Here is a 26650-nt window from a genome sequence, read left to right as displayed (position 1 = left end):
CTCTTCTTCCCATTGAATTTCTTGGATCTCAATTACCATGGAAATTTCTCTTTTTGCATTTAATTATTTGCATTCCAATGTCATGGGAATTTCTCTTTTATCATCAATATTTCTTGTAATAAAATACCCATTAATTTAATATGGTAGGAATTTCTCCTTTCCCATCTAAATGATGGAATTCCAAATGTCATAGGATTTCCTCTTTTACCATTTAAACATTTCTCATAGATAAAATCAATTTATCTAAAATTCATCTTTGAATTTAAATAAAATACCCATTAATGTCAATATGCTAGGAATTTCTCTTTTCCCATCTAAATGATGGAATTCCAAATGTCATAGGAATTCCTCTTTTACCATTTAAATATTTCTCATAGATAAAATAAATTTATCTAAAATTCATCTTTGAATTAAATAAAATACCCATTAATTTCAATATGCTAAAAATTACACTTTTCTCATTTAAATATCTGAATTTTAATATGGTGGGAATTTCTCTTTTATCATTTGAATTTATCTATCCAAAAAGATAAATTTAACTAAAATCCTTCCTTAATTTTTAAATAAAATATACACTATTTTAGCATCCCAATTTTCCTCTTACGTCATTGGAATACATGGATTTCCATTATCATAGGGATTACTCTTTTAACATAAAAATGAATTACTAGAAATTCCTCTTTTTCCTAATTTACTATTTATGCATAAACATAAAATTAATTTTTCGATGATTATAATGAGAATCATTCAATTAATCTAGAATGATTAATCCTAGAATATGGTAGGAAGTCCTCTTTTCATATTATTAATGAAAATGATTTATGTGTTAATTTTTTTTAAACTTTGTCATAGCTTCGCTGCTATTACTGATAATTCTCAATAATTTTGAAAACATAAAGTTTAGTAATATCATATGATAGAATAATCAATAATTGGATCAATATCCAATTATGGACTTGTTTCCTAATTTTTCCATGAATTAAATAGCATAAAAGCATTAAAAAACCACTTATTTGGCCTCACTTTGACAAGCATAGAAATTACTTTTAGATTAGAGAATCGCTTCATGAGAAGCTTCATTTGAATATAGAATAGGTCATAGGAATGACCATTCTTTGGGGGAGAGAGAGACATGCTTTTAAAAAAACATTTCCATTTAATCATAAATGGAAATTTATGTGTTTTATCACTACAATTCATTAAAGAACTTCAATTGTATTAAAAAATCATTTAATTGAATTCTTCTCAAGCTTGAGAGGGGTTGGGAAGAGAGAAACATTTGGAGATTTTTTTAAAAAAAGACCATAAACCACACTTTACCTTCTAGATTTCTTGATTCTTTAATCAATGTAGAGGCCCCCAACCAACCAATTGGTTTGGTATGTTGATGAAGACTCCAAGGAAGATTGAAGAGAGAGAGAAACTCCAATCTCTCCAATTTGTAGAGGATTTTTAGGGGATAATAGAAAATATCATTATTTCAGTATAATACTAGCATGGTATAGTTCTCATATTTTTTTACAAACGGCTAAGGATCTTTCTATAGTAGGTGAGGGAGGCCTCTATTCAAGTCCAACTAGTTTCTAGAATTTTCTAGGTCCAGTTTGGTTGAATTTGGACAAGATTTGGACCTAGTTTGGCTCCCTTTTGATTTGGTTTAATCCAGGAGAGAGGAGAGATAAAAATATCACAATATTTTTTAGTTTAAAACTCCACCACACATGTGAAATAGGTGCCTCCTTGAAGAGCCCCCTTCTCCTTACCAAGGTGTCAAAATTGAATCTTTATACCCAAAATATCTCTTTTTTTTGTAATATTCATAGTTTTCTACTCATAAACCTTATACTTAGTCATCTCTTCATCTTAAGTGGACATTTACTCATTTTTGGGTATTTTTCTTTTATAAATTGGATTTATCTCCTCCCCACCTCATACTCCTTTTTGGAAGTAGGGTAGTAAGCTATCCTCCTTAGAATAAATGGAAAATTTACAACATTCAAGCAATGTCGGCTCAGTAATTAACATGTAATCATGCATCTTAGAATCTCATACTCCTTTTCAAAAGTAGGCTACTGGTACTGTTCATCATCATTTAGTCTTCTCTAGGATTACACACCTAAGGTTGACATCCTTTACTTGAGAGATATAATCCCTCTATTTGCCTAAAGTACCTGATGCAAAGGTGTGTGCCTTATAATTTTCTTATATATTTGTTTGTCTACATTATGTTGCCAGTGTACTATATAGCATTGGTTACCTATTATGTATCAACTTTATTTTAATGTAGCACCAATAATGCTATATAGCACAATTACCATGCTTTGTATAAGAAATTTTTTGTAGATATAACATGGTATACTTGCTATATAGCACAATTACCATGCTTTATATAAGAATTCTTTCATAGATATATCATGGTATGCTTGCTATATAGCACAATTGGTGTGCTATATAGCTAATTTGTCTTAGATGTAGCATGGTATGTTTTCAATGTAGCACAATGAGAATGCTATATAGATCATTTTTCCTAGATATAGCATGGTAGGATTCCTATATAGCACAATTAGTGTGTTATATAGCTAATTTGTCTTAGATATATCATGGTACATTATCTATACAACACAATGAATATGTTAAAGATCACTCATGATCCTATTTAGAATAATGAGTATGTTATACAGTATTGATGATGCTATATAGCAATGTGATATATAGTAGAGAATGTGGTATATAGCACAATACATGCTATATCTAAGAAAGATTATGTGTCATATCAAGGCTCCTTTTTATGTAGCACACCTTGTGCTATATAGCACAACACATGCTATATCTAAGAAAGATTGTGTCATAGTAGCAAGGCTCCTTTTATGTAGCACACCTTGTGCTATATAGCACAACACATGCTATATGTAAGAAAGATTGTGTCATAGAAAGGCTCCTTTTATGTAGCACACCTTGTGCTATATAGCATTCAGGAAGCCTCATCAAGGGGGGGATATCTCCTATATAGCATTCAAGAAGCCTCATCAAGGGGGGGATATCTCCTATATAGCTATAGTGAAGCCTCCACCTAAGGACCACCTGATGCTATATAACACACCTTGTGCTACATAGCATTCAAGAGGTCTCATCAAGGGGAGATATGTGCTACATAGCTATAGTGAAGCCTCCACCTAAGGATGATGATTGCTATATAGTTGTATTATACATCATAAACTAAATACTATCATATAGCTAGATTGTGTTAGGACTGTCCATGATTAATAATGAGATTAAAGTTTTCTTTCTATTATTTGTATTGTAGATTGTATCGGTAAGCTTTGAGGAGGAACTGACAAAGGAAATTGCACACACCAGTTTTTGTGCTGGCCTAAAGAGGATGGCTGAGACATTAGGGCTGCATGCATTTCGTCCACTCCCCCCTACTATAATTACTGATCCTCTCAATGGAGCCTGTGTTGCTGGCTCATATAGTTGTGCAGGATGTGGATCCCCCTTTGATGCAGCAGCCCTTAATGCCTTTGATGCAAGATGTGGATCCCCCTTTGATGCAGCAGCCCTTAATGCTTTTCCTTACCTTGCTGCCATGTTTATCACATGATCTTCTTTTTACATGTGTGCATATCCCAAGGTGTATGTGCATACCCTGGCTGTAGAGCAGAGTTGTGTTTGAGAGGGCAAAGCACATGGTAGGCTAGGCTATCGCAACTGTTAAGACAGAGCCCTGTTCCGGTAAGTTGCTGACTCGATATACAAAGCAAGTACTCCACATTGATGGTTTTGGAGTAATGAGTACATTGAATTTGCATTTTCAGGTAGTGACAAGCCAACGTCTGGTTTTGCGGCGATGGCAGAGGAGACCATGCAAGTTCCAGAGAACATGTCAATGAAAACCTATATCTTCTAATGTCTCTACATGTATACATGTAGAACAATGCTCTCATGCTGGTTTGGACAAGGTGGGGGGTTCTCAATTTGAAGAAAGCCCACAACCCCAGAGGTGCAATGCAAGAGTGAGGCAGAGTCAACATTGGATGATCAATATGTCGAGTCACTTAGGGAGATAAGTGAAGCGGCAAAGAATCTTGGAGGAACCCCCTCCCCAAAACATGTGAAGCCATCCCCAAAGTTCCTACGATCCACCCCAAAACAACTAGGTGATGAATAATTTAATGTTCCCTTAATCCGTGGTAGGAAAAACAAAAATTGTGCTAAAAAGCAAAAGTTGTATGCTTAATGATGGTATTGTGCATTGTCACATGCCATGCATTTCCCTTTTGTAGCCACCATCTTTAACAACTTTTTGTTATGGCTTTCCTATTCTTGCAAGTGTCTATATTCATTGTTGTAAATTTTTGTTATGGCTTTCCTATTCTTGCAAGTGTCTATATTCATTTTTTTTAATGAATGTTCTTTTATTTATCCAACTGCCACATGCCATGGATTTTCCTTTTATAGCCATCATCAATGGAAATGAACAACATCTTGTGATGGTTGTTCCTATTCTTGAAATATTTGACATGCATGTGCATAAACAAATAATATGCTACAAGTAATAAAAACTGAGTAGCAACCAGAGACTATGAGGAAAACAGTGATGGATCCGCACTGTTGACGATGGTACAAGGAGCCAACCACACAGTGATGTACTTTCGTGGATGTTTCTAGTGATGAAGGTAGTAAAAAAACATCACAGGTTCCAGAGAATGTCATTGTGGAAGAGGCCAATGCTAGTGTTCAGGAGAATGTCAATGCTAGTGTGGAGAAGGATGTTAAGATGGACACATCTGATTTTTGTTGTAGTGGTGCCAATGCCAGTGTTGAGGACAATGCCACTTTGGAGGAGGCTGTTAATATAGACATAGCTATGGATGTCACTGTGGAAAATGCCACTGTTCAGGAGAATGTCAATGTCAATGTGGAGGAGGATAATAGCCATCGTGGTGCCAATGCCAACATTGAGGATAATGTTGCTGTGTGGAACAAGACAATGCGAGTGTGGAGGCGGCTGTTAACATGGACACAGATAGGACAATGTGAGTTTAAGAAATGACATTGTGGAATAGGACAATGCTAGTGTGGAGGAGGATGTTAACATGGACACAGAACAAGACAATGGTCTTGCAGCAATCCCATGTCGTCAGGTTATATGTACGCCCTTGTGTGTGAAGACTCGATGCATATTACTCAATGTCAATGGTGTGCTATACTAGTGAAAAGTTATAGAATAACATATAATCAAGGAGTCCCTCAAACATGGATTGATGGTAGAGTCTCCAGTCTATACCACATCATCACCCCCCCAAAGGAGGATAGAAAGCCTCACTTTCAATATGTTGTAAGGCATGATGCTCTCAGATTCCTCTCTGCAGTTGTTGCAGCACACTTTCATGTTGCCTTATGGACTAGTATGGTCAAGGACAACCTATATGCAGTGTTGAAGGCATGTTTTCTTGTGGATATTTTGCCACAAGAGAGATGCCAGGTTGCACCATTCACCTTGAGAGATGTGATAGGTATCCCCAATGGCATCTCTAATTCCACAGACAAACCAATATCTTTGAAGGTGATTAAGGATGACTTCTTGTTACGGCACCCACGGTTTTTTGCCCAAGACACTTTGTTGATCGATGACACATGGTACAAAAGCATGAAGAACCCCTGGGAATGTTGTATATGTCCAACCTCATTTGAACCGAAGGATGAATCTCAAGAGCTAGAATTCTTAATGAGACGAGGACCTTGTTTCCATGGATGGTCAAGTGGAGGTGTGCTAAGGATCCCTAGCATTATGCACAGGATAACATAATGTATAATCCTAAGGATAAGGTATCTACTGGCTGTCATCGAATACTATGTACTCTTGCAGAGCCAAAGGCAATGAAATATGCAAGCGCTAACCAAGCCCTGCATTGGGAGGCTTTTTGTATACACCCCCATTATCCTTTTTGTATACACCCTCATTTTTGTATACACCCTCATTATCCTTTTTGTATACACCCTCATTTTTGTAACAGCCATTAACTTGAATATAATACAAGTGGCAAAGTTATTATACGATTTATGGCTCAACTAGAATTGGATCTTGTTTTGTCTATGCTAATTTTTCTTACTTAATCCTTGGTTCTATGTCTTGTGCATTGTGTTATGCTGTATAGTACATGTGCATAGTACATGTGCTATATAGCACAACCAGACGGTGAACTTAGAGTGAGAGGAGAATTTTGTTGTGTTGTATAGTACAGGAATTGTGCTATGTAGCACAACTAGATATGGCAAACTTAGGGTGAGAGGGGCAATGTGTTGTGATGTATAGTACAGGAATTGTGCTATATAGCATAACTAGACTTTGCAAAGGTTTTGCAAATGACCACCTCCACAAATCAAATTTAAGAAACAAACTACATACAAATAATATTTAACAAATCAGGTTTAAGAAATGAGAACCTGCATACATATTTGATTGCACATGAGAGTCTCTCAACAATGTTTTGGCAAGGTTTCAAAGAAAGGTTACTATATAAAAAGGATACATAGAAAAGCTTTCAAGCATCCTCATATGGCATGGCATTGTAAATGGACTCATGAAGTTGAGGGGATAAATAATACATCTTAGAGGTAGCATCCACAAGGGGCATGTCAAACTTGATTGACCTAACTAGGTGAGAATATGTGTGGCTGAGTGTCCTTATTTTTCTAAGTGTCCTTAAGAACCTTATATGTCTTCCACCTTGCTTTTACACATTTTAGCACATAGAAATCTACTCCTTCTATGTTGTTAGCCTCTGCATTGACTGCATAGTTGTCTCCCTCGACAAGAAGTTGGCCAAGCATATCCAATGATCCCTCAAACATGGGTCTCTCATCTTCAAACTCACCCACCCTATCTAGTATATTGATTGGTTCTTGCATATCTTCCATGTCCAACCCTTCTATTATAGGCTTGAGAACAATATGTGACCATTCCTAGACATACGACTTGTTAGAGCATGATCTCCAATGACTAGCTACACATGCATTACAGAAACAAGCCAAATTTCTTGTTTTCAACTGTGTTGGGTCTAGTTTGCAAAACCCACGCACAAAATGTAGGGATTGTGTCCCCTTGAGTGTTTCGCATCCCCATGCATTAGACCTCTCCACATCATCTACACTTACTAACCAAAACTTTCGATGAATCTGGGGACCATTTCTAGTACTGCAGGTATACGAGCTACTTGCACCATGAGACATAGTTTCCATTAAGAAAGCTACAACGTTAGTAGCATTTTGAAGAACTACACCATCAGACTTGAGTTGTTCGTGCGTTAATGTCCTCTTCACTACTGCACCAGCACCACCATGTTCTCCCTTGCCATGGCCTGAAGCAAAAAAAATTCTAAGTCATCTCCACACCTGTCAGTTTGTAAAAGCGACCAACAAAATAGAATGGTCGGGCAACTTTAAACGGTGAAGCCACACCACCAGTGCTTTTGAAATTTCAAACCCTGGTCTTCAAGCAACCAATTATGAAATTGGAAGCAATGTTGCACAAAGAGAGTATCATGCTTCTTATCATTAGAGATATAGAAATGCATCTCCTTGATTATGCTTTGGTCATTGCTTGTACTAAGCCTATATGTCATGTAAACAAGGATTGTGCATTGATGTGAGTGCCAATGCATGGACTGTATTTCATTTTGCTATTTGAATGAGTAGTTCTCAGCAAAATCTATTACATATACTATGGCATATGTAGAAAAATTCTTGAGACACTCCCTGTATATACTGATCAGCTTGTCATCTGTACCTGAAGTTATGCTTAATGAACTTTGATGTGTGGTGTTTCAGCATCACTAATAACTCTTTGATAACAACTTACTTGATGGACAACACTTTTCGTTGTCTGGTTACATCATGTCTATTTTGAACTTGAATATCCTCAAAGACCTGAACAGTGACTGTCTTTGTTGTCTTCTTTTCTTCATGTGGACACAAACGTAGCTTTTTAACACCGCATTTATTGCATTGCCCCATGATACATCTGAACTGATGGTGTGTGGAGTCCTCCTTCTTTTTGCATAGACAAGATTCCCATAGTTCTGTAATTCCAGACATGACCTGATCGTGTGCAACACATTTTCCCTTGGCTACCACTGATTTGCAAACAATACAATGACATTTGCATAAGCTTCCATGAAAGCCAAAAGCATCTAAGCACATCTGATTGAAGGCATCTTTTAGGTATAACATTTGTATGTGGTACACATAGCAACATGTGTTCGAGCTTTTCGAATGAGCATTGGCCAATTTGCAGATGAGGATAAGCAGACTTGAACCTCAAAAAATACTCCATTTGCAAGGAACATAGACCATGAAGAATTTGCAGATGAGGATAAGTAAATGCACAGTGCTATATAGCACATGCACAGTGCTATGTATTCACAAAATAGGTCAGCTATATAGCACATGGTTATGCATTAATAATGTGCTATATAGCTCGTACTATTTGCTATGCATGTGAGCCATATAGCACATGCACAGTGCTATTTGTGAATCTTAGAATTATAAATCATTGTACAAATGCTATATAATTGGTTCAGTGCTATATAACTGGTTAAGTGTGTTGTAGAGAGTGCTATATAGTACATGGTTACGCAATAGAACTCGAGGATTTAATGATGTGTGCTATATTAGGGGTGGTCATTGAACATGTGCTATGTAACTGGTTAACTGTGCTATATAGCTCGTATAGTGACTACTATGTACTACATGGTCATGCAAAATAGCCCTGGGGTTAGTAGTCAATGTGCTATACCAAGGTGTTGTGTACTATATAGCACAAAGATGGTACAATGATGGTGCTAGATAAAACATTAATATGCATCATATCTCTATGCTTGAGTGATCATGTGCTCTATGAGTAATTCTTTCAGCTATATAGCCCATGCACAGTGCTATTTGTGAGTCTTAAACCTATACATCATTGTACAAATGCTATATAACTGGTTCAATGCTATATAACTAGTACATGGCTATGCAATAGAACCCTAGGATTTAATGACGTGTGCTATGTTAGGGATGGTCACTCAACATGTGCTATGTAATTGGCTAACTATGCTATATAGCTCGTAGTAGAGAGTGCTATTTACTACATGATCATGCTATATTAGGGATGGTCATTCAACATGTGCTATGTAATTGGTTAACTATGCTATACAGCTCATAGAGAGTGCTATTTACTACATGATCATGCTATATTAGGGATGGCCATTCAACATGTGCTATGTAATTGGTTAACTATGCTATATAGCTCGTAGAGACTGCTATTTACTACATAATCATGCAAAATAGCCATGTGCATTAGTCAATGTGCTATACTAGGGTGTTATGAGCTATATAGCATTCTTCAATGACTAATCCATGACCCTCTACACCATGATATGCAAGACATGAATAACCAACTATGCCCTTATACAGTGGAGGTATGTACGTAAGATTCATCCAAGTGTACCAGATGTTCGATTGATCGCTTGTAGTTAGTTCGAAGCCGACAAACATCTTTCTTGTTTGGAGACACCCTTGTATGCTCCGTCCAAAATTTCACTACTATTTCCTTGACCTCTTCAGTCAGCCTAGAATGGGAACTCTTTCTTTTACATGCTTCCAGTGGCAATGGAGAAGACTGAGCATCACTACTAGCTCTACTTACCGCAGCACAAAGGTTTCTTGGGTGAATGTTAAGAAGCTTTGCAGCTTGAAGAAGGCTGAGTTCTTTTGTCACCATATCCGAAAACGTGATTTAATCCACCATGAACAAGCATCGTTAGAGTGCTGTGCTTCAAAAACAATTCATTCGAGGATCGTGGAGTCTTCAACACCTGTAATGAGCTATTGATTTCAGAGACCAAAAGAAAGAGATTTTTTTATTTATCCTCTGTATATGGTAGAATCTGTTCATTACTGATATCTGCCCTATCATTTTTCCCGTAAGGTTTTAGCTTTGTCAAAATGTGCTCAACTAGGTGCTCTGCACTTTTTTGTTTCCTTAATTTAATGTCTTCCTCATTGTCCACCATGACCTGTGATTGGTTCTGTAAACTGATGCTTTTTCGATACTCCCTCTTCGTCGTCGTATACCCACATAGCAACCCCACTATGTGCGAGTTTCAAATCTGTATACATATAATATAATATAATTATTTTTTGTGACTTTTGAAACATAAACCAACCCAAAAAGCAAGCATCAGCTTATCGTGCTTAAATAAATCTACATGCTTGTCGAAGGGGGAAATGTCAATAGGGACTTATAGCAAAATAGCTAGTGTCCATGGACACAGCTATATGAGCCACTATACCATGCATTCACCCAACAGATGATACCAATCCCCGCATTGAGGATTTTGGTATACAACCAGAATGGTGTAAGGAATATTTTTACAATTCCTGAATATAGTCGGCAATACCAGTGCTCCCCGCCAACCCAAAGGGTTGATCCACTATACATGCCTATCAAGTGGAGGCTGACTCCGTTACAATTCCATGATACCCAACACCAAGATTCTCATGTTTGCTATGATTTTTCACAGTTTGCACCACCAACATTTCCAGATATTCCAAGTCAAAGGCAACAAGTGCTCACATGGATATACAAGTTTGGAACCGTATTCTAGATCCAGATATTGTGGCAACAGTTAGATTTCTGAAGCTGATATAGTGGTCCTAATAGATCAACCTAAGGAACGATTGTAGCTAAATAACTCCGACTCGACATAAACACAGGTCCTGATGAGAGAGGCATAATGCTTGCCTAAGGTGTCTTCCACGTTACATGCACATTACATTTGAAGATATGGTTGACACCGTTTTCTAGACGTCACATGTAGCCTTTAGAAGAACCCTAAAAAAGCTTCAATCATGCCGCAACTTCTACAGACATGAGTTCGGCGACCAAGTCTTTCGACCTCAGTAACAAGTTCTGAGGACAGAACCTACACCAAGTAGGGGGGGATGTTAATCCCATTTTGGATTAACAAATATGATCCTCCATTTGACGACATTAATAAGTGTTATGCAAAGGCACTATAAAAGTTATACATTATGAGATATTGGCCATCCAAGGCCTTAGTTAGAAAGTTTTGGGTGCCAAAGTGTGAATAAGGGTTAGAAAGTTTTGGGCGCCAAAGTGTGAATAAGGGCCAGTTGTATATAAGGTAGTTTCTCATAATGGAAAGACACAATCCCCCTTTGTTCTATGAGAGCTCTTGTACTTTGTCGAGAGATCGAGAGAGAGAGAGAGAGAGAGAGAGAGAGAGAGAGAGAGAGAGAGAGAGAGAAAGTGAGAGTGTGCTCTAGTACATGTGCCTCTTTTATTTATGTATGCATTTGTATGACGGAGTGAGAGGTTACTTGCCTTTTACGTACGTGGTGTGAGCGACTTCGCGGTGATAGCGTGGAGGTGGTGTTCAGAGGAGTGGAGCTTCTAAAGCGAGTTTGGGGAGCCTCAAGGGACACGAGCTCGAAGCATTGGTAAGTATCCAATGATTGTTGTGTCTATTGCTTCTCCCATTGATGGTTATGTCGAGTTCCTTCTAAGGAGATGTGGTAGCCCATAACACTTGCCCAATTTGAATCACAATATATCCAATCAAACACTTGCCTATAGTGTAGGTAATGCCATACCCAAGTGTACCTTAGATGTATATCAACACCCACATGTCCACCTTCCAAAGTTTGAAATGATAGACATTTGTTTTATACATTTTTTATTTTAGGGATTAAGGTTTGACAACATCCTCATTTCATGGCAAAAGTATGATAAATATTGAAGGCATTTGGTATGATCGAGTATGCCAATAGTCATCACAACAGTTGGCATCCCTATATGTATACTTTTCTACTTGTGGGGGATATGAAGGAGTTAGTGGAGAGTTTGATCTTCTTGTGTAATACACGGCAGTTGGTGTATTATAAACTCACCATCTCCATTGGATCTTCTCCTCATGGTTCCCTATCAAAATTAGAGTGTGTGCAAGTGACCTCATCATGTCACTTCACTTATACTTTACTCATTCTCATCAACCTACTTTCAGTGTTATGCTTCTCTCTATCTCTCCTTGCTTAATGCATGTGTGTGTGTGTGTGTGTGAAAACCTAGTAACAAACAATAAGTAAACGATACACAGGTCTAGAAAGGAAAATTTCATTAGCTTTGGTTTTGTAAAAACATATCACTTTAAATTAAGATGCGATTTTTAAACTCACTCATTATTACTATTTTAAAATATTAGTTATATTACTCTACATATTATGAAACCTATATTCAAGTCAATAGTAAAAAATCTTTCTTGAAATTATAAATATATATATGTATGTATGTATGTATCATAGATTTTATAATAGTTTATGATTCATATTTTAAATTTCAAGGGAAAACTTTTACCTCTAGAGTACATAGGGATTTCAAAATAGGCACTTTTATATGCCTATTCAAGTCATTGGAGGCACAACTAAAGAGATACATTTGTTGCAACTAGTTGAAATAGAAAGTCTTATACATAAATTGTATCTTAAAGCAATAAGATCCAAGGCACATGGAACGCAAGTGAAGGAGGTACATAAGGGAAACATTCAAAATATCAAGGAAGGTTCTATTATTGCTAGATTAGCATATGATAAGTCTTTTAAAAGAAATCTAAATTTCAAATGACACCTCAATGTCTTAAGGGATAACAAGAAAATAGTTTCTAATATAAAGTGTGTATCAAAAGAATTTTAAATCGGCATAAAGTTAAAACATGAATCAAAACTTACAACATGATGGGTAATTCCCATCTTCTTTTTCTTCATTATCCTTTTTATAAAAAATATTGTTATTAAAATTTGAAAACAATGTGTTACATATACATGTAGCACATTTTGAAAACCTTAGGATTTGTCCCTTCCAATGGGGAGTTACAACTTATAACACATTGTTTCTCCTTCTTGACATTATCCTTGACTTTTTGCAAAGGAGGAATAGTTACCCATTAAAATAAATTAGAAGTCAATGGCTCCCAATCTAATTGGCATTTTTCAAGCTATAAATAATGTAGGAATCTATTTAACTTGATGGCTATGACTAACTTTTGTTTATAGATAACATTTCCTTTATTTTGCAAAATATGTAGGCTTAACAAAATAATTTAAAATATGCAAGAATAACAAAAAAATACTTATTATTTCACTAAAATTTCTTTTTATATATCTTATAACAAGAAAAAAATTAGTGTTAAATAAAAAATTATAAATATTGAGCAAAAAACAAGGATGTAAAAGTGAGGAGAGACTTTAATTAAGAGGATCATCCATATTTATGCTGTGCAAAAAATAGAGAGAGAGAGAGAGAGAGAGAGAGAGAGAGAGAGAGAGAGAGAGAGAGAGAGAGAGAGAGAGAGAGAGAGAGATCAAAATTAAAGGGAAAATTCATAGTTAAGTGTAATGCTCTCAAAGGTTAAGTGTAATTCTCTCAAAGGTTACTTCTTGATAGTTGTGGAACATGATGCAAAGGGTGATGATATGAAGCTAATAGGATGGACCACCCTATAAGTCCATTTACTAGTTTGCTACTTTCGAAAGGAGCCTACATATTATTTTAGACATAGGAAAATTTTATGGCCCAAACACATTGGAATCATTTAAGTAAAGTGATTGAGGTATTTTGTTCGAATTTGGGACACCTTTGTGAGGTAGCTAGCCTAAGGTAATTCACACTATCAAGAAGTGGATTTCATCATTTTACAATGCTCTATATGTACTACTGATGAAGTTAGATTGTTTCTCAACATCATTAGGGCCAAAAAGCCATAAGAGTTTGCTAGAAAAGTATGTTGATCTAGTAGCATTGAGAAAACAAATCCCGTGCTTAGTAAGGAAGAGAATATTTTCTTCTTTTCCTTAAAACAGCCTAAACTCATTAGAACTATTTACGTAAAGTGATTGAGGTATTTTGTTCGAATTTGGGATAACTTTGTGAGGTAGCTAGCCTAAGGTAATTCACACTATCAAGAGGTGGAATTCATCATTTAAACAGTGCTCCATATGTACTACTGATTGATGAAGTTAGATTGACTTTCAACATCATTAGGGGCCAAAAAAGCCATAAGAGTTTGCTAGAGTAGCATGTTAATCTAGTAGCATTCAGAAAACAAATCTCAGACTTAGTAAGGAAGAGAATATTTTCTTCTTTTCCTTAAACTGTCATTATTGTTATTCATGTATGAGGGCTACAATCGTCATTTAAAGATGACAATATTAGTTGATGTATAAGGACCTTAGTAAGGTTTTGATGTATCACTTGTTTAGAAATGATTACAGTATATGAATGTTGTGATGTTATTGTTAGAATAGATAATCCTTAGAGGACCTAAATTGAACAAATAATCTTTTGTGCAATTGAGGCACTATCATGTACTCTTTTGATTGCCACGCCAATGGATGACAACTAATTCATTAGTTGCCATTGCAGCATCGTTGAAATCTTCAAACGAATTGGATGTGAATTTCATCCATGTATAGATTCTAGAACTTAAACAAATAGGTTAAGAAATAACAAATTATACATGCCTCTAGTCACTCAAATTTAGTCTATGTTAAAAACAATGTGTGTGAAATTCAAGGAACCTCTAAATTTTTGAAGAAAAAGCCATCAATGTCATGATAAACTAACTTTTAAGTTTGAATGAAACCAACTTCTCATTTTGAATGATAGGTTCTTATATAGCCAAGTCTTTCTTGTCTTAAACAGCTTGCTTGGCTACCTATACTTTCAAGGTAATTTGAAAATAGTGGAGTATGTTATCAATAAACCCAAACACATGAGCTTTTAGAGATTGGATTTGATAAGAGTGAGGAGTCACTCAAAGATATAAAAAAGTATGTATGCACATCACTTCAAGGGTTATATGTAACCATGTTTCTACTTGGAAGATGTTCATCATTATACATGGACCTTTTCGTCTCTTGTGATGTCGATTTCTACATTTTGAATATTGTAAAATAGCTAAAGGATTATTAGTAGAAAACCATTCAATAGAAATCAAAAGAAATATTTGGTATAAGTATCATGATCTTGGGTTGGCTCAAAATGAACAACTCAAGATAATGATGTTGTCCCACCTTTTGCTAGTGGCCACTTGAGGAGGGTAAGAACATGCTTTAATTTTGAATTAATGAGTATCCTCCTACTTTTTCAGTGGAACTTCTCAAATGTGGACATATCATCTATAACTTTTACCGTAGGTGCTCTCAAAATTTCCCATGAATGTCATCTGAGATAAACATTTATTCTATAGGCACTATAAGTCAAAACACTAGGCCTCGTAAGGTTGTGAAAAGGAGCACTAGATACGCATATAATATTTGATTGAAACAAAGTAGGAGAACTAATTTATAGACTTGAGACCTTCAATAAACAGTATAGTATTAGAAATTAAAATGATGGAGTGGCAACAACGTTTCTGAAAGAGGTTCTTCCATTGGTTTTCTAAACGAGGTCATGCCTAGTTGACAAAAGTGCATTTATAAAATTACACTTTAAGGGCCCTCCTCTCCTCACACCAGTAGGCCTTAATACCCGAGATTTTTGAAGTTAATCTCTTATTAGCTTAAGTGTATCACATGTTGATGGCCCTTATATTGTAAAAAGACCACGGGTATATGCATTACCTCGTGAGAAACAACACTCATAAAAATAAGCGTACAAAAGATGTAAAACATAGTTAATTAAGTTGTTTGAGCTTGTCTTAGAGGTATGTGCCGAATAGCTTTTGAAAATGGGTTTTTAAAAAAGAAAGGGTGATATTTTACAATAAAAAAACTTAGCTTACCAAGGATAATGTGTCTCTTTATTGGTTCTAGTGCACGTTTTGATGGCTAGCAATAATTTTTAACTGTATTTAACACCCTAAATGCCCAAAAGGGGGTATGATACACATTAGAAATCAACCCTTTTTTACAGCACAGTAAGGAGTTGTGTGTAGAGGAACTTGCATTTATTACATATTTACTTTGTCATTTTACAACATGTGCAACTTTTGGAGTCGATTTTGTTTTCTTTAGTTCATTCTATACAAACTTGTAATTTCATCATCTACTTTTATTTTTGCTTAACTGGAAAGTTATGGATTATTTCCTTTTAATGTATTTATTTCTTACATGATATAGGGCATGCGCCATAAGTACTCTTAGATTTGGTTTAAATACTTGGAAACTTAGCTGGCTCAAATGATCAACTTTTCTTTGTAAACATGTGGGGTTTGTCGATCTCCTGTAGGCTTAGCATGTGCAAAACTAAGTGGGCCCATTTGGTGAGTAGCTCTAGTGTGTACACAATAAATGAAGGGTATGATATGCATGCTTGCTGTACCACAATGAGCATTTTTGCATGCACCTGTCGCCTTGTGTAGACAATATATTAAAGTGGTGCTATGATTATCTTTGGTCTTGTTGAGGTTCTTGATGCACTAAAAGGTTCGCATCATGAAAGCTCGCGAAACTTGGATGGACGATCTTGCTCATTCGAGCCGGGACATGAGGGGAGTTAAGTGTATGTAGCACACAGGGTGGCTTGGGAGCTATGGATGAGCAGGTACCCCAATCATTCATACCATGCCCATGTCCACAAGTAAGCTAAGCTAAGCTATATAACATGTAAGATGAGTTGTGTTGTAAGGTGTCCCAATATATGTAGGATGATACAAAGCGTGCCCTTTCCCTTTCTCATGGCGTTAAAAACGCCATAGTGGAAGGAGAAAGGGAGATCACGTAGTACAACATGTCTAGCACAACATGCATGGGCGCATGCACGATGTATAAGCATGATGGGAATATACGTGACGTATAATAAAGTGGAATTATACGCGAGGTTCTAATCATCTATAATAAAGCGGGATTATCTATTTGGAAGAAAAGACCGTGTTCTTTAAAGGCTAAGTTAAAGTATCTATTTGGAAGAAAAGACCGTGTTCTTTAAAGGCTAAGTTAAGTATCGCCATCGGGGCAGATTGTACTACAACGAACGAAAGGGCCTTTGAATCATCATGGATGCAGGCTTTTACTGGGGGGCAAAAGGTGAGATCCCAAAAAGCGAACAGTCGATTTTATGGAAAGAGAAAAGGAAGGAGCTTTCATGTGTAAAGCAGGCAGGCAGGCAGGCAGGCAGCCAGCCACACAGAGAGAGAGAGAGAGAGAGAGAGAGAGAGAGAGAGAGCGCATGGCTTTCCGAGCAGACAGCTTTGCAATGCACCGGAGTTCGAATCCCGTCCCATATTCTGCAGGTAATGTTAAAAAAAAAACCCTTTCCTGCATCACGTCACCCTTCATCAGCAAAACTGTGCAGGTTTGCTTATGTGTACTTCAGCTCCTAGTATTTTATACTTAGCCATTGACTTACGGTATCCCTTGCCACGATCTCATTTCATAATGCATTTTTTCGGGCCCCAAAATAATAATTAACCCTACTTCCCCACTATTGTTCCCACGTTGGAGGTTTTTTTTTAAAATAAAAAAGGCTAGTTTTTTTTAAATGCATTTTAAAAAGTCTGGGCGGAGACAAAACCTCGATAAGAGGTGGGCTTTTTTCTGATTAAAAAAGGAGTTTGTCCCTGATTGATAATAATTTAACCCTAATTTGCTCCAACCGGCATTGCCCTGCAGAAGCCAATAACTCTACAAAGCCTATGGCTAGCTACCTACCTTCTTTCTTGAACTCTAAAACACACATCATTTCTCTCACCCAAGCCCTTGTGCCCCACCATACGCCTATGATGATTCCCCCTTCATGCACATGGACCTCAAACCTTCCCTCCTAGCTGTACTTTTATCATATCAATACAATGTGCCATGTCTTATCTGATGTTATTGATCAACTGCTAAGCCCTTGCGTATAAGAAACAATTCATTTTATTTATTCGTATTTAATGTTCCATAGCTATAGGTAGCCTTCTTAGCTTTAGCAAGTCAAATAATTTTATGCCTCAAAAAAAAAAAAAACTCTTGTACCTGTGAAGACCCAAATCAAGATCATGGGTAGATACACAACCTTATAGCTCATGGTCTAGCTTATCGTCTAATCAACTCAAATTAAGCTAAGCTAAAAGTGTAAGCTCATAGCCCAAGCAACTACCAAGAAATTAAGATAATTGAAACCTAAGGACTGATTAAAAAAACTAATCCAATTAACCACTAGGAACCCAATCAAGTTTATTGGAGCCCAGGAATCAAGGTGCACTTTAATCAGAATATGGGCATGCATTTGTATATGCACACATATAAGTGTTTTGATGTGTGTGTGTGTGTGAGAGAGAGAGAGAGAGAGAGAGAGAGAGAGGTCTAGTTATCATTAATTGTTTATAGCACTTCGGAGGAAGCCCATTACCATGATCGCTTAAGCTCATGTTTAAGGACCCAACTTGCTCAATGCACGTCACCTCATTTGCACCCTGTAGCAAAGTCGAGACTCTCTCTCTCTCTCTCTCTCTCTCGGTTCCATCCATCCTTTACCTACTTAAACCTTGCCCAGTCCTTCCCTTCTCTCATCACATACATGCATTACCCCCCTTCCTGTCACCCACCTTTCTTCATAACTTGTTGTCCTTGTGGTCCAGCACGTTTGCTTTTCACCTTCCTAAGGTCATAAAAAACTAAGCCATTACCCTTATTCTTCACCTTCCAACCCATCTGTGCATCTTCATCCCAAGTTTCCTTTTCCTTCCCATTTCTCCCACTATGTAAGCGACCCATCCTCCTCTGCCTCTTTTTAAGCCTATCAGAGCTCTATCACCACCTTGCTTTATTCGGTCCTGCAATGTAACTCCTTGCTTGCTCAAACTGGTCCGTTTAGAGCCCCATCAGCCAACCAGGCGATCGGGCACCCATCTGCTCATGCTGCATTGGTCTGCATGGAAGCCCTTACAAAATAGTGTCTTTGCTTGCTGCCCAACCTCACTGCTAAACTGAGCTGAAAATTTAGCAATTTAGCTACCATGTAAAGGGGCATTTAGCGATATATAGCCACCATGTAAAGGGCCTTTGTAGTTCCTGCACTCATTTAAACTGGGCTAAACTGAGAATTTTTGCTACTATATAGCTACCATGTAAAGAGTCCATGTGGTTTCTGCAGTCTTCTAGATTGAGCTAAACAATTAGCCATCTACATCTACAATTAGTAGTTTCTGCACTTCTTGATCTCAAAACAAGCCAAAGGGGTCTGAAGGTAGCACATCATCACACCCATCATGTAAGCCTTTTCCCAAGCACCTTCTGTGTTCATAATCATGTAACAGGTAGGGCTCCTGCATCCAACATCAGACATGGAGCTTATTGCAGTGTCATGTGTGCGCATGCTTTCAAAATAGAAAGGATGTGCAAGGTATTCATCACCACATCTCAGAACAAAGGCCAGTTTGACTCCCTCACATTACACTCTACTCAGAAAAATTCAGCTAAGTATAGCCAAGATAGTCTCATTATGTAACTTGTTCTGTTTGAAGAGCCATCCAACAGATTGCCATCATCGACGCCCATAGGGTGATTATTACCTTACACTTGCTTATTTTCTTATTAGGTGCAGTGAATAATCTATGCATTTCTGTCAGTCTAGTGATGGATGAATTTGACTTGCATCCCAGGTTGCTTAATTGCAATGGCAGATCTAGATTGGAAGCACTGGGTTTCTTATAAGCAAATTATCAGTACTCAGATGTACCATGGTAAAACTGAGGTGGACATAGCGAGATAAAGCATCAGTACCTGGTCATGCAAACATGTTTGTCAAATAGAGCTACATAAACACTCTGCCTTTTCTTGATGCAGCTAAGCATCTTGCATCAAAAATTTTTCAAGGGTTGAGATGATTATGATTTCTTCACCCTTAAAGTGAAGAATTCTGAATAAAAACTGAGGGTTTTTTTCAAGTTAGGCCACTACAAAGAATGTGAATTCGGACAACACAACAACTCGACTTCCACCAGTCTGCAATGATAATACAAAGTATCTCATTTCAAGGATATATATTATAAAACATTGACATGATTACATAACAGCCCCCTTCCTGTGGGGTTTGCATATGCTCTCTTTTTATTTCTTTGAAAGTCTTAAAAATGGAAGAGACCTTCGTGCCATTTCGTGGTATAAAAAATGATCTCAAAGGACGATTGAAGTGTTACAAGGAGGATTGGATTGGTGGACTCACCTCTGGTTACAGGTTCTTTTCTTGCTGTTGCTTTCCTTTTGGATTGAGTTTACTTCACATACAGCATTTTCAGATGTTTTTTTTTTTTTTGGCAGGATTTTTGCCCCAACAACATACATATTTTTTGCATCAGCCATCCCTGTTATCTCTTTTGGGGAACAGCTTGACCGAGACACCAGTAAGAATACCATCATTTCTGCTTATGAAGCAGTAAATTTTATAAATAAAAATAATGATGCCTTTTTATTCTCTCTTATGTATTTTTGTCAAGCATTATAAAGGTTATAATATTATATTTTAGTAATTTTCATGATGGCATTTATAATTCTATCTTGTTCTGTTCTGTTAAGCATTGTAATTGTGTAATTCTATCTTATTTAACTTTGTTAAGCATTTTAAGGGTTATGCTTGATCAGACGGAGTACTAACAGCAGTACAGACGCTGGCATCAACCTCTCTGTGTGGAGTTGTACACTCAATTTTGGGGGGCCAACCATTGCTTGTGCTTGGGGTAGCCGAACCGACAGTTATCATGTATACATTCATGTATAATTTTGTAAAAGGCAGAAGTGAGATTGGACCAGGGCTCTTCTTAGCTTGGTCAGGATGGTAAGTGCTTAGAATGTGCTTGAATGTTTTTAATCAGTGTTGATGAGATCCTGAAGATGTGTTTTGCATTTTCCCTTCTATGTATATGTACTTTGGATGTGTAGCAAAGCTTATATAATTTTCAGAATGCCCTCTATGAAGCTAGTTCTGTTCTGGATGCATCAGACCATTGACATCAAGATCCTTGGCATGTGATCTACCCGATTAGGTCTCCATTTGTCTTAGTAATCCTCAATCTAGTTAGTGAGCTGACCTAAGCTTAAGTTGCATGCCCTCCAGATGCTTGTGTTTTGCTTCAATTGATTGCTTTGGGGCTGAAGCTCATACATATGAGAAGCTTGCAGATGGAAATGATGGGCAGCAAGGCACCTATATATAGGGCCTATGATTGCTAGTCAGTCAGTTGCTACAAGCCGGCATGGCCTTTTTGGACAAATATTGTCAGTATTTCCCTTTTTTGGACAAATATTGTCAGTATTTCCCTTTTCCCCTTTTATAGGTACTTGGGACAACCCCTTCTGCTGGTCGACTGTAGTCGGCCAACAGAAAATACATAAAATATTTTGTTTGTTGCCGATGTTACTTGTAGCTCCCTGAGCAACTTGCCGACCTGTTCTTGCATCCATAGGATGCCCTTTTGTTGTCCTCCGGTGCCTTGTTCAAGCCCTAATTCCTCAGTTTATTTTTTGCCCTTCAGGGATTAGCTGTGGGATTAACATGTACATGTGCATGTGCATGCACATGACAATAGAAACATATATATGAAGAGGTGTGTTTTTATAGAGACACATCAAAGCCTTGAGAAAGGGTTATCCAACGTATCAGGGTACGTATGAAAGTCTCACATATAGGAGATGGACCTGTACTTTCTGGAGAGTACGAGTCTATATCTCAGGATAATGAAGCAAAGGGGCATCCTCTTCCAAATCAGCCATTGCCCCTTATATTTGGTATTTGGGCACCCAATAGATGTCCATGGGCTATCCGTAGACTTGCCCATGATCCCATAAATGCATATGTAGGTATCTTGGTACCTTCCTACTGACCTACGATGGAAAAAGATTTCGCACATGTAGATACTGCTCGTCGTAAATGACCTGACCAGTGCTCTAGGCACCCGACCCTGCGCCTAATAAATGCTTCGGACACCTGTACATCATTACAGCTTGCAAGTGGGTCACATATGACTTGTGCGGGACTTGCACATGACATTTGACACTTGACCGGACCCTAGACCTAGATGGTGCTTGGTGACATGTCCCTGGACAAGGGCTCACAACATGCACAATGCCCATCAAAATGGTGTCCTAAGTGTACTGGCTAAGTAGAATGCCATGTGAACAGCAGGTGTGCATGTGACATTTGTGCAAATAAATTGTCTACCCAACATCTTCATACCATCACTGGACACAAGCACAATAGGCCGATTAGTTTTGCTCAGTCATGGATGGGTTGACTAGGAAACTTGTTCGACCTGGACAAGGTGGTCACCAAGCAGTCACCTTCAAAAACAGAATGGAATGGGTCCACCAAGAATTGGACTTACATTCTCCGCCCTAGAATCGGTTGCTCTATCCAGTAAGACCATCAAGCCCTCGTGAAGACTATGGTGGGACAGGGATGCTTTATTGGTGGACACCAGTGCTTTTGACCAGGGGTCTCTGTGGATGTGTCTGAAGCTGGCCTAAGCTTAAGTTGCATGCATACGAGACTTTGCTACAAAAATAGTGTCTCTATGCTAGGCACTATTTGTTAGATTGATGATGCATGATCCTTGTCATGTAATGATGGCCTCTCTAACAAACTCACTCTTCCTACAGGGTTTGTGTTTGGACATCACTCCTTTTGCTCTTAATGTCAATATTCGGGGCATGCTCGATCATCAATAGATTTACCCGGATAGCTGGGGAGCTTTTCGGGTTGCTAATTGCCATGCTATTCATGCAACAAGCTATCAAGGTGAAAAAAAATTGTATATTACTATCTTCAACCACCCTTCAATGCAAAAAATGTAGTTAAAGAGCAAGTTTACAAAGTTTCTGTATGATCAAATACCCCACTGTTTTGAAAGCAGAGATTCTTTGTTTTTTTCCAAAGGGTGTGTTTGAGGAGTTCCGGATTCCAGAACAAGAAAACTCAGCCCTTCCAGAGTTCCAGCCTTCTTGGCGCTTCGGGAATGGGATGTTTGCTCTGGTGCTATCATTTGGGCTTCTCTTGACAGGATTGAGAAGTAGAAAGGCCCGCTCATGGCGCTATGGATCAGGCATGCTATGTTTACCACTCGTTATAGTTGTTCTGAAAAGATTGTAATAGATTTAAAAAGCTTCTAGCATACGGTGAGCCAGTATTCACAGGTAAGGGGTATAATAAGAGTGAACTACCAACCCTTTCCCCCCCAAAAAAAAAGCAAACAAACAAAACAAAGCCACCATCACACACATTCACCACCACCGTCACATCAACACACACACACACTTGCAAGAAGGATTCTTCCGTGATCCATATGATACTATGGCAAACTCACATTTCCCATTGTCTTTGTAGGCTGGATGCGTGCATTAATAGCTGATTATGGAGTGCCAATATTGGTACTGGTTTGGACTGCAATCTCTTATGCACCCACTGGGCATGTTCCCAAGGGGATTCCAAGACGTCTCTTCAGTCCCAACCCATGGTCTCCTGGTGCAGCCAAAAACTGGACAGTGATAACGGTGAGCTTAAGACAGAAAGTTGTGCAATTTAACCCTGCATCCAGTTCGGATTAAGAAGTGTGATTCCTTTACTTGACCCCAGGAAGTGGGGGACCATACTGGTTAAATAATATCATAACAAGCATACATTTACTTTTTCTCCTCAGGAAATGCTGGATGTTCCAGTGTTGTTCATATTCATTGCCTTCATCCCGGCAACCATGATAGCGGTGCTGTACTACTTTGACCACAGTGTTGCATCTCAACTTGCCCAACAGAAAGAGTTCAATTTGCGCAAGCCCTCATCTTTCCATTATGATCTTCTTCTTTTGGCTGCACTGGTTTCAACTCACTCTCTTTCTCCTTTTGGATTTCTCAATATATTGACAAAAAGGATTACAAAGGAGATTCTGCGTGCTCTCCTTTTTTGTACAAGCTGCCACTACTGTATTAAAATTCTACTAATTGGTATTGTTGCTCTACAGGTGATAGTTTGTGGCTTGCTTGGCATTCCCCCGTCAAATGGTGTTATACCTCAATCTCCCATGCACACAAAAAGCTTAGCAACGTTGAAAAATGAGGTGATTTTTCCCAACTCGCTGCCTATAATACTGTGGTTTTCCTGGTAGTTTTTTTGAGCAGAAAACAAAATTATTCAAGCTTGCGAAAAGGAAGCCAATGAATGGTGCATCTGTTTGCAGCTGGTGCGCAAAAAACTAGTGAAAACAGCCAAGAATAGCATTCAGAAGAGCTCCTCTCTAGGACAGCTATATGGAGACATGCAAGAAGCTTTTCACCAGATGCAGACTCCACTAGTTTATCAACCAGCATCGTCTCTGGTATGCCATGAGCACCATCGATAATGCTTATATATAGGCACATTTTTCTTTGGTAGTGTAGCAATGGGTGGGAAAATGCAATATTGCTCTACTTGTGTATTTGACATGATGGCCAATTATGTTAAGCCTCTATCAATGGTTGATACTGTAAAAGAAACCAAAGCTTTTATAGATTATGATGTAATAAATTATCTTTGTATGTGTGTATCTATGTACATAGGTAGTTTAGCAGGTATGTATGCATGCATGCATGCATGTATGTACGTATAAGGATCTGTATGTGTGTATATACAGAAGGGATATTAAGGTTCTTTCTGTCTTGAGCAGGCTTTGAAAGAACTGAAAAGTAGCACCCTTCAGTTAGCTGCTGCTAGCAGCACTATAGATGCACCGGTTGATGAAAGTGTCTTTGATCCTGATAAAGATGTTGATGAACTTCTCCCTGTCGAGGTCAAGGAGCAGCGTTTGAGCAATTTATTGCAGTCCCTGATGGTTGGGGGTTGTGTCGGTGCAATGCCTATCCTGAAAAAGATCCCCACTTCTGTGCTGTGGGGTTATTTTGCTTTTATGGCTATCGAGAGTTTGCCTGGTAATCAATTCTGGGAAAGGTTGCTGCTGCTCTTTACAGCTCCGAGTCGTAGATACAAGTACGTTCTCTTGTCATTTCAGAATGCCAAAAGCAAGGTCCCTAGTCATTCTGGCATTTTTTTGTTGTTGCAGAAGTAGCTCAGTCAAGCTGAGCTTGAACCCAGGTCTGCTCGGCTGGGCCCTGGCAGGCCTGGGCTCTTACCACTAAGGGAAAGCAAGTTCAAAGTAATTAATTTCCACTTGGTAGCTTATGGCTAAGATTATTGCTAATCCAAATGCAAATTTTGATGAAAAGTAGTTTTGCATTTTTTTTTAAAAGTCCAAAAAGGGGAATTTTCTTTCTTGATAGAATCTGATATTTTTACAGAGTCTTGGAAGGTGCCCATGCATCCTTTGTTGAAACAGTCCCATTCAAGACGATCACCATTTTCACCCTATTGCAGCTGGTCTACTTGCTATCCTGTTTTGGCATCACATGGATCCCTGTGGCAGGGGTTCTGTTCCCTTTGTTGATCATGCTGTTAGTCCCCATTCGGCAGTATGTACTTTCAAAGTTTTTCAAAGGGCAACATCTGCAGGAATTAGATGCAGCTGAATATGAGGAGGCTCCTGCCTTACCGTACAACATGGCAATGAGGGTATGTATTGGATCGTCTCTTTTTGTCGGCAACGAAATACAGATTGATTGATAGTAGCAGCATTGCCAGCAGATTTTAAGTAGACAATCTGCAGGCTTTCTTCATATCACTGCATTTTCTGTCCATTGTGTAAATTATGACATGGTTTGTTTTCTTTCACAGGAAGCAGATTTGCAGGGCTTGGGGAAGGCTCCCAATCAAGCTGATGAAGGTGAGGTCTTTAATGAGATCTTCACCCCTAGCCGTGGTGAAATCAAACATCGTCGAAGCCCCCTCAAATTGTCTTCCACAAGTGAGTAATCTACTTGTTGTGGATGCATCATATGTGGTTGGCTGGCTTTGCCATGGCAAGCTTTCAATCAAAACTTTCTTGGGTTTTCAGCGTTTAACTTGAGCCATTCACTCCATGTGGGTCTTGTGTTGTTCTCTAGCTTCGCTAAGACACACTGAAAGACTCATCTCACCATTGTTTGTGTGTGTTGCAGGTTCTCCAATGCCATGACAATGCCATTTGCCACGCGCAGTGTACTCGTCTCTTCTATTTTAAAAAATTGTGTGTAGGATATTTATATATATCACTTGATGAGCAATAAAGGTGGAAGTCGAGTTAAATTCTTATCTAGTTTTTGAGTGAAAATTTTCTGTCAAACAACTCAATAGTAGTGATAAAACAAACTTCTAGATTTGAGAAATCAGGTTGCCAGTGGAAACCTTTGGCCTTTAAATGAGGAAAATAGAAGCTTATGCAAAATTTGGAACCAAGTGGTGGCATAGATAATAACACAATCTTGTCTGTGATCCAGTTAGTGGCACTTTTTGTTTAGAACTACTTGTAGTTGTGAATAATGAAAACATTATAGGACCATGTGCTAACAATGAAGCTAGCTCTGAGATTCATTTCGAAAACTCTAGCATAACAACATGACATTGTGACAAGATAAGTGCACTTGCGTTGTTTTGAGCAAAACTTCCTCATATGAGAAGATTGTAGCGATTGTTGAGCATTGTTTGATATTCTAAGAATAATATGACTTGAAAGCATTTTGCTTGTCAGGAGCTAGTACATGAGAAAGTAAC

General features: G+C 38.0%; 1 protein-coding gene across 1 annotated transcript; it reads left to right on the top strand.

The window, feature by feature from the left end:
* The first annotated feature begins 18553 nt into the window (after positions 1-18553).
* Positions 18554-26195, top strand: LOC147609625 (boron transporter 1-like). The gene is made up of 14 exons (XM_086787542.1): positions 18554-19545; positions 19647-20221; positions 20305-20387; positions 20626-20818; positions 22639-22777; positions 22916-23081; positions 23363-23529; positions 23676-23849; positions 23994-24089; positions 24210-24347; positions 24675-24994; positions 25303-25573; positions 25736-25865; positions 26059-26195. The coding sequence occupies exons 2-14, from the start codon at positions 20118-20120 to the stop codon at positions 26073-26075; spliced, it is 1998 nt and encodes a 665-aa protein (XP_086643668.1). The 5' UTR covers positions 18554-19545; positions 19647-20117; the 3' UTR covers positions 26076-26195.
* The last annotated feature ends 455 nt before the right edge of the window (positions 26196-26650 follow it).

This window comes from Cibotium barometz, chromosome 51, assembly GCF_041138505.1.
Source record: "Cibotium barometz isolate CiBa-2024 chromosome 51, ASM4113850v1, whole genome shotgun sequence".
Taxonomy (NCBI): domain Eukaryota; kingdom Viridiplantae; phylum Streptophyta; class Polypodiopsida; order Cyatheales; family Cibotiaceae; genus Cibotium; species Cibotium barometz.
The sequence above is the reverse complement of the archived record's forward strand: the minus strand, read 5'-3'. Positions and strand labels throughout refer to the sequence as shown.

Coding starts and splice junctions, on each gene's coding strand:
- LOC147609625 (XM_086787542.1), top strand. CDS start 20,118: ATGGAAGAGACCTTCGTGCCATTTCGTGGTATAAAAAATGATCTCAAA. Junction 22,778..22,915: donor TCATGCAACAAGCTATCAAG/GTGAAAAAAAAT, acceptor TTTTTTCCAAAG/GGTGTGTTTGAGGAGTTCCG. Junction 23,530..23,675: donor AAAACTGGACAGTGATAACG/GTGAGCTTAAGA, acceptor TTTTCTCCTCAG/GAAATGCTGGATGTTCCAGT.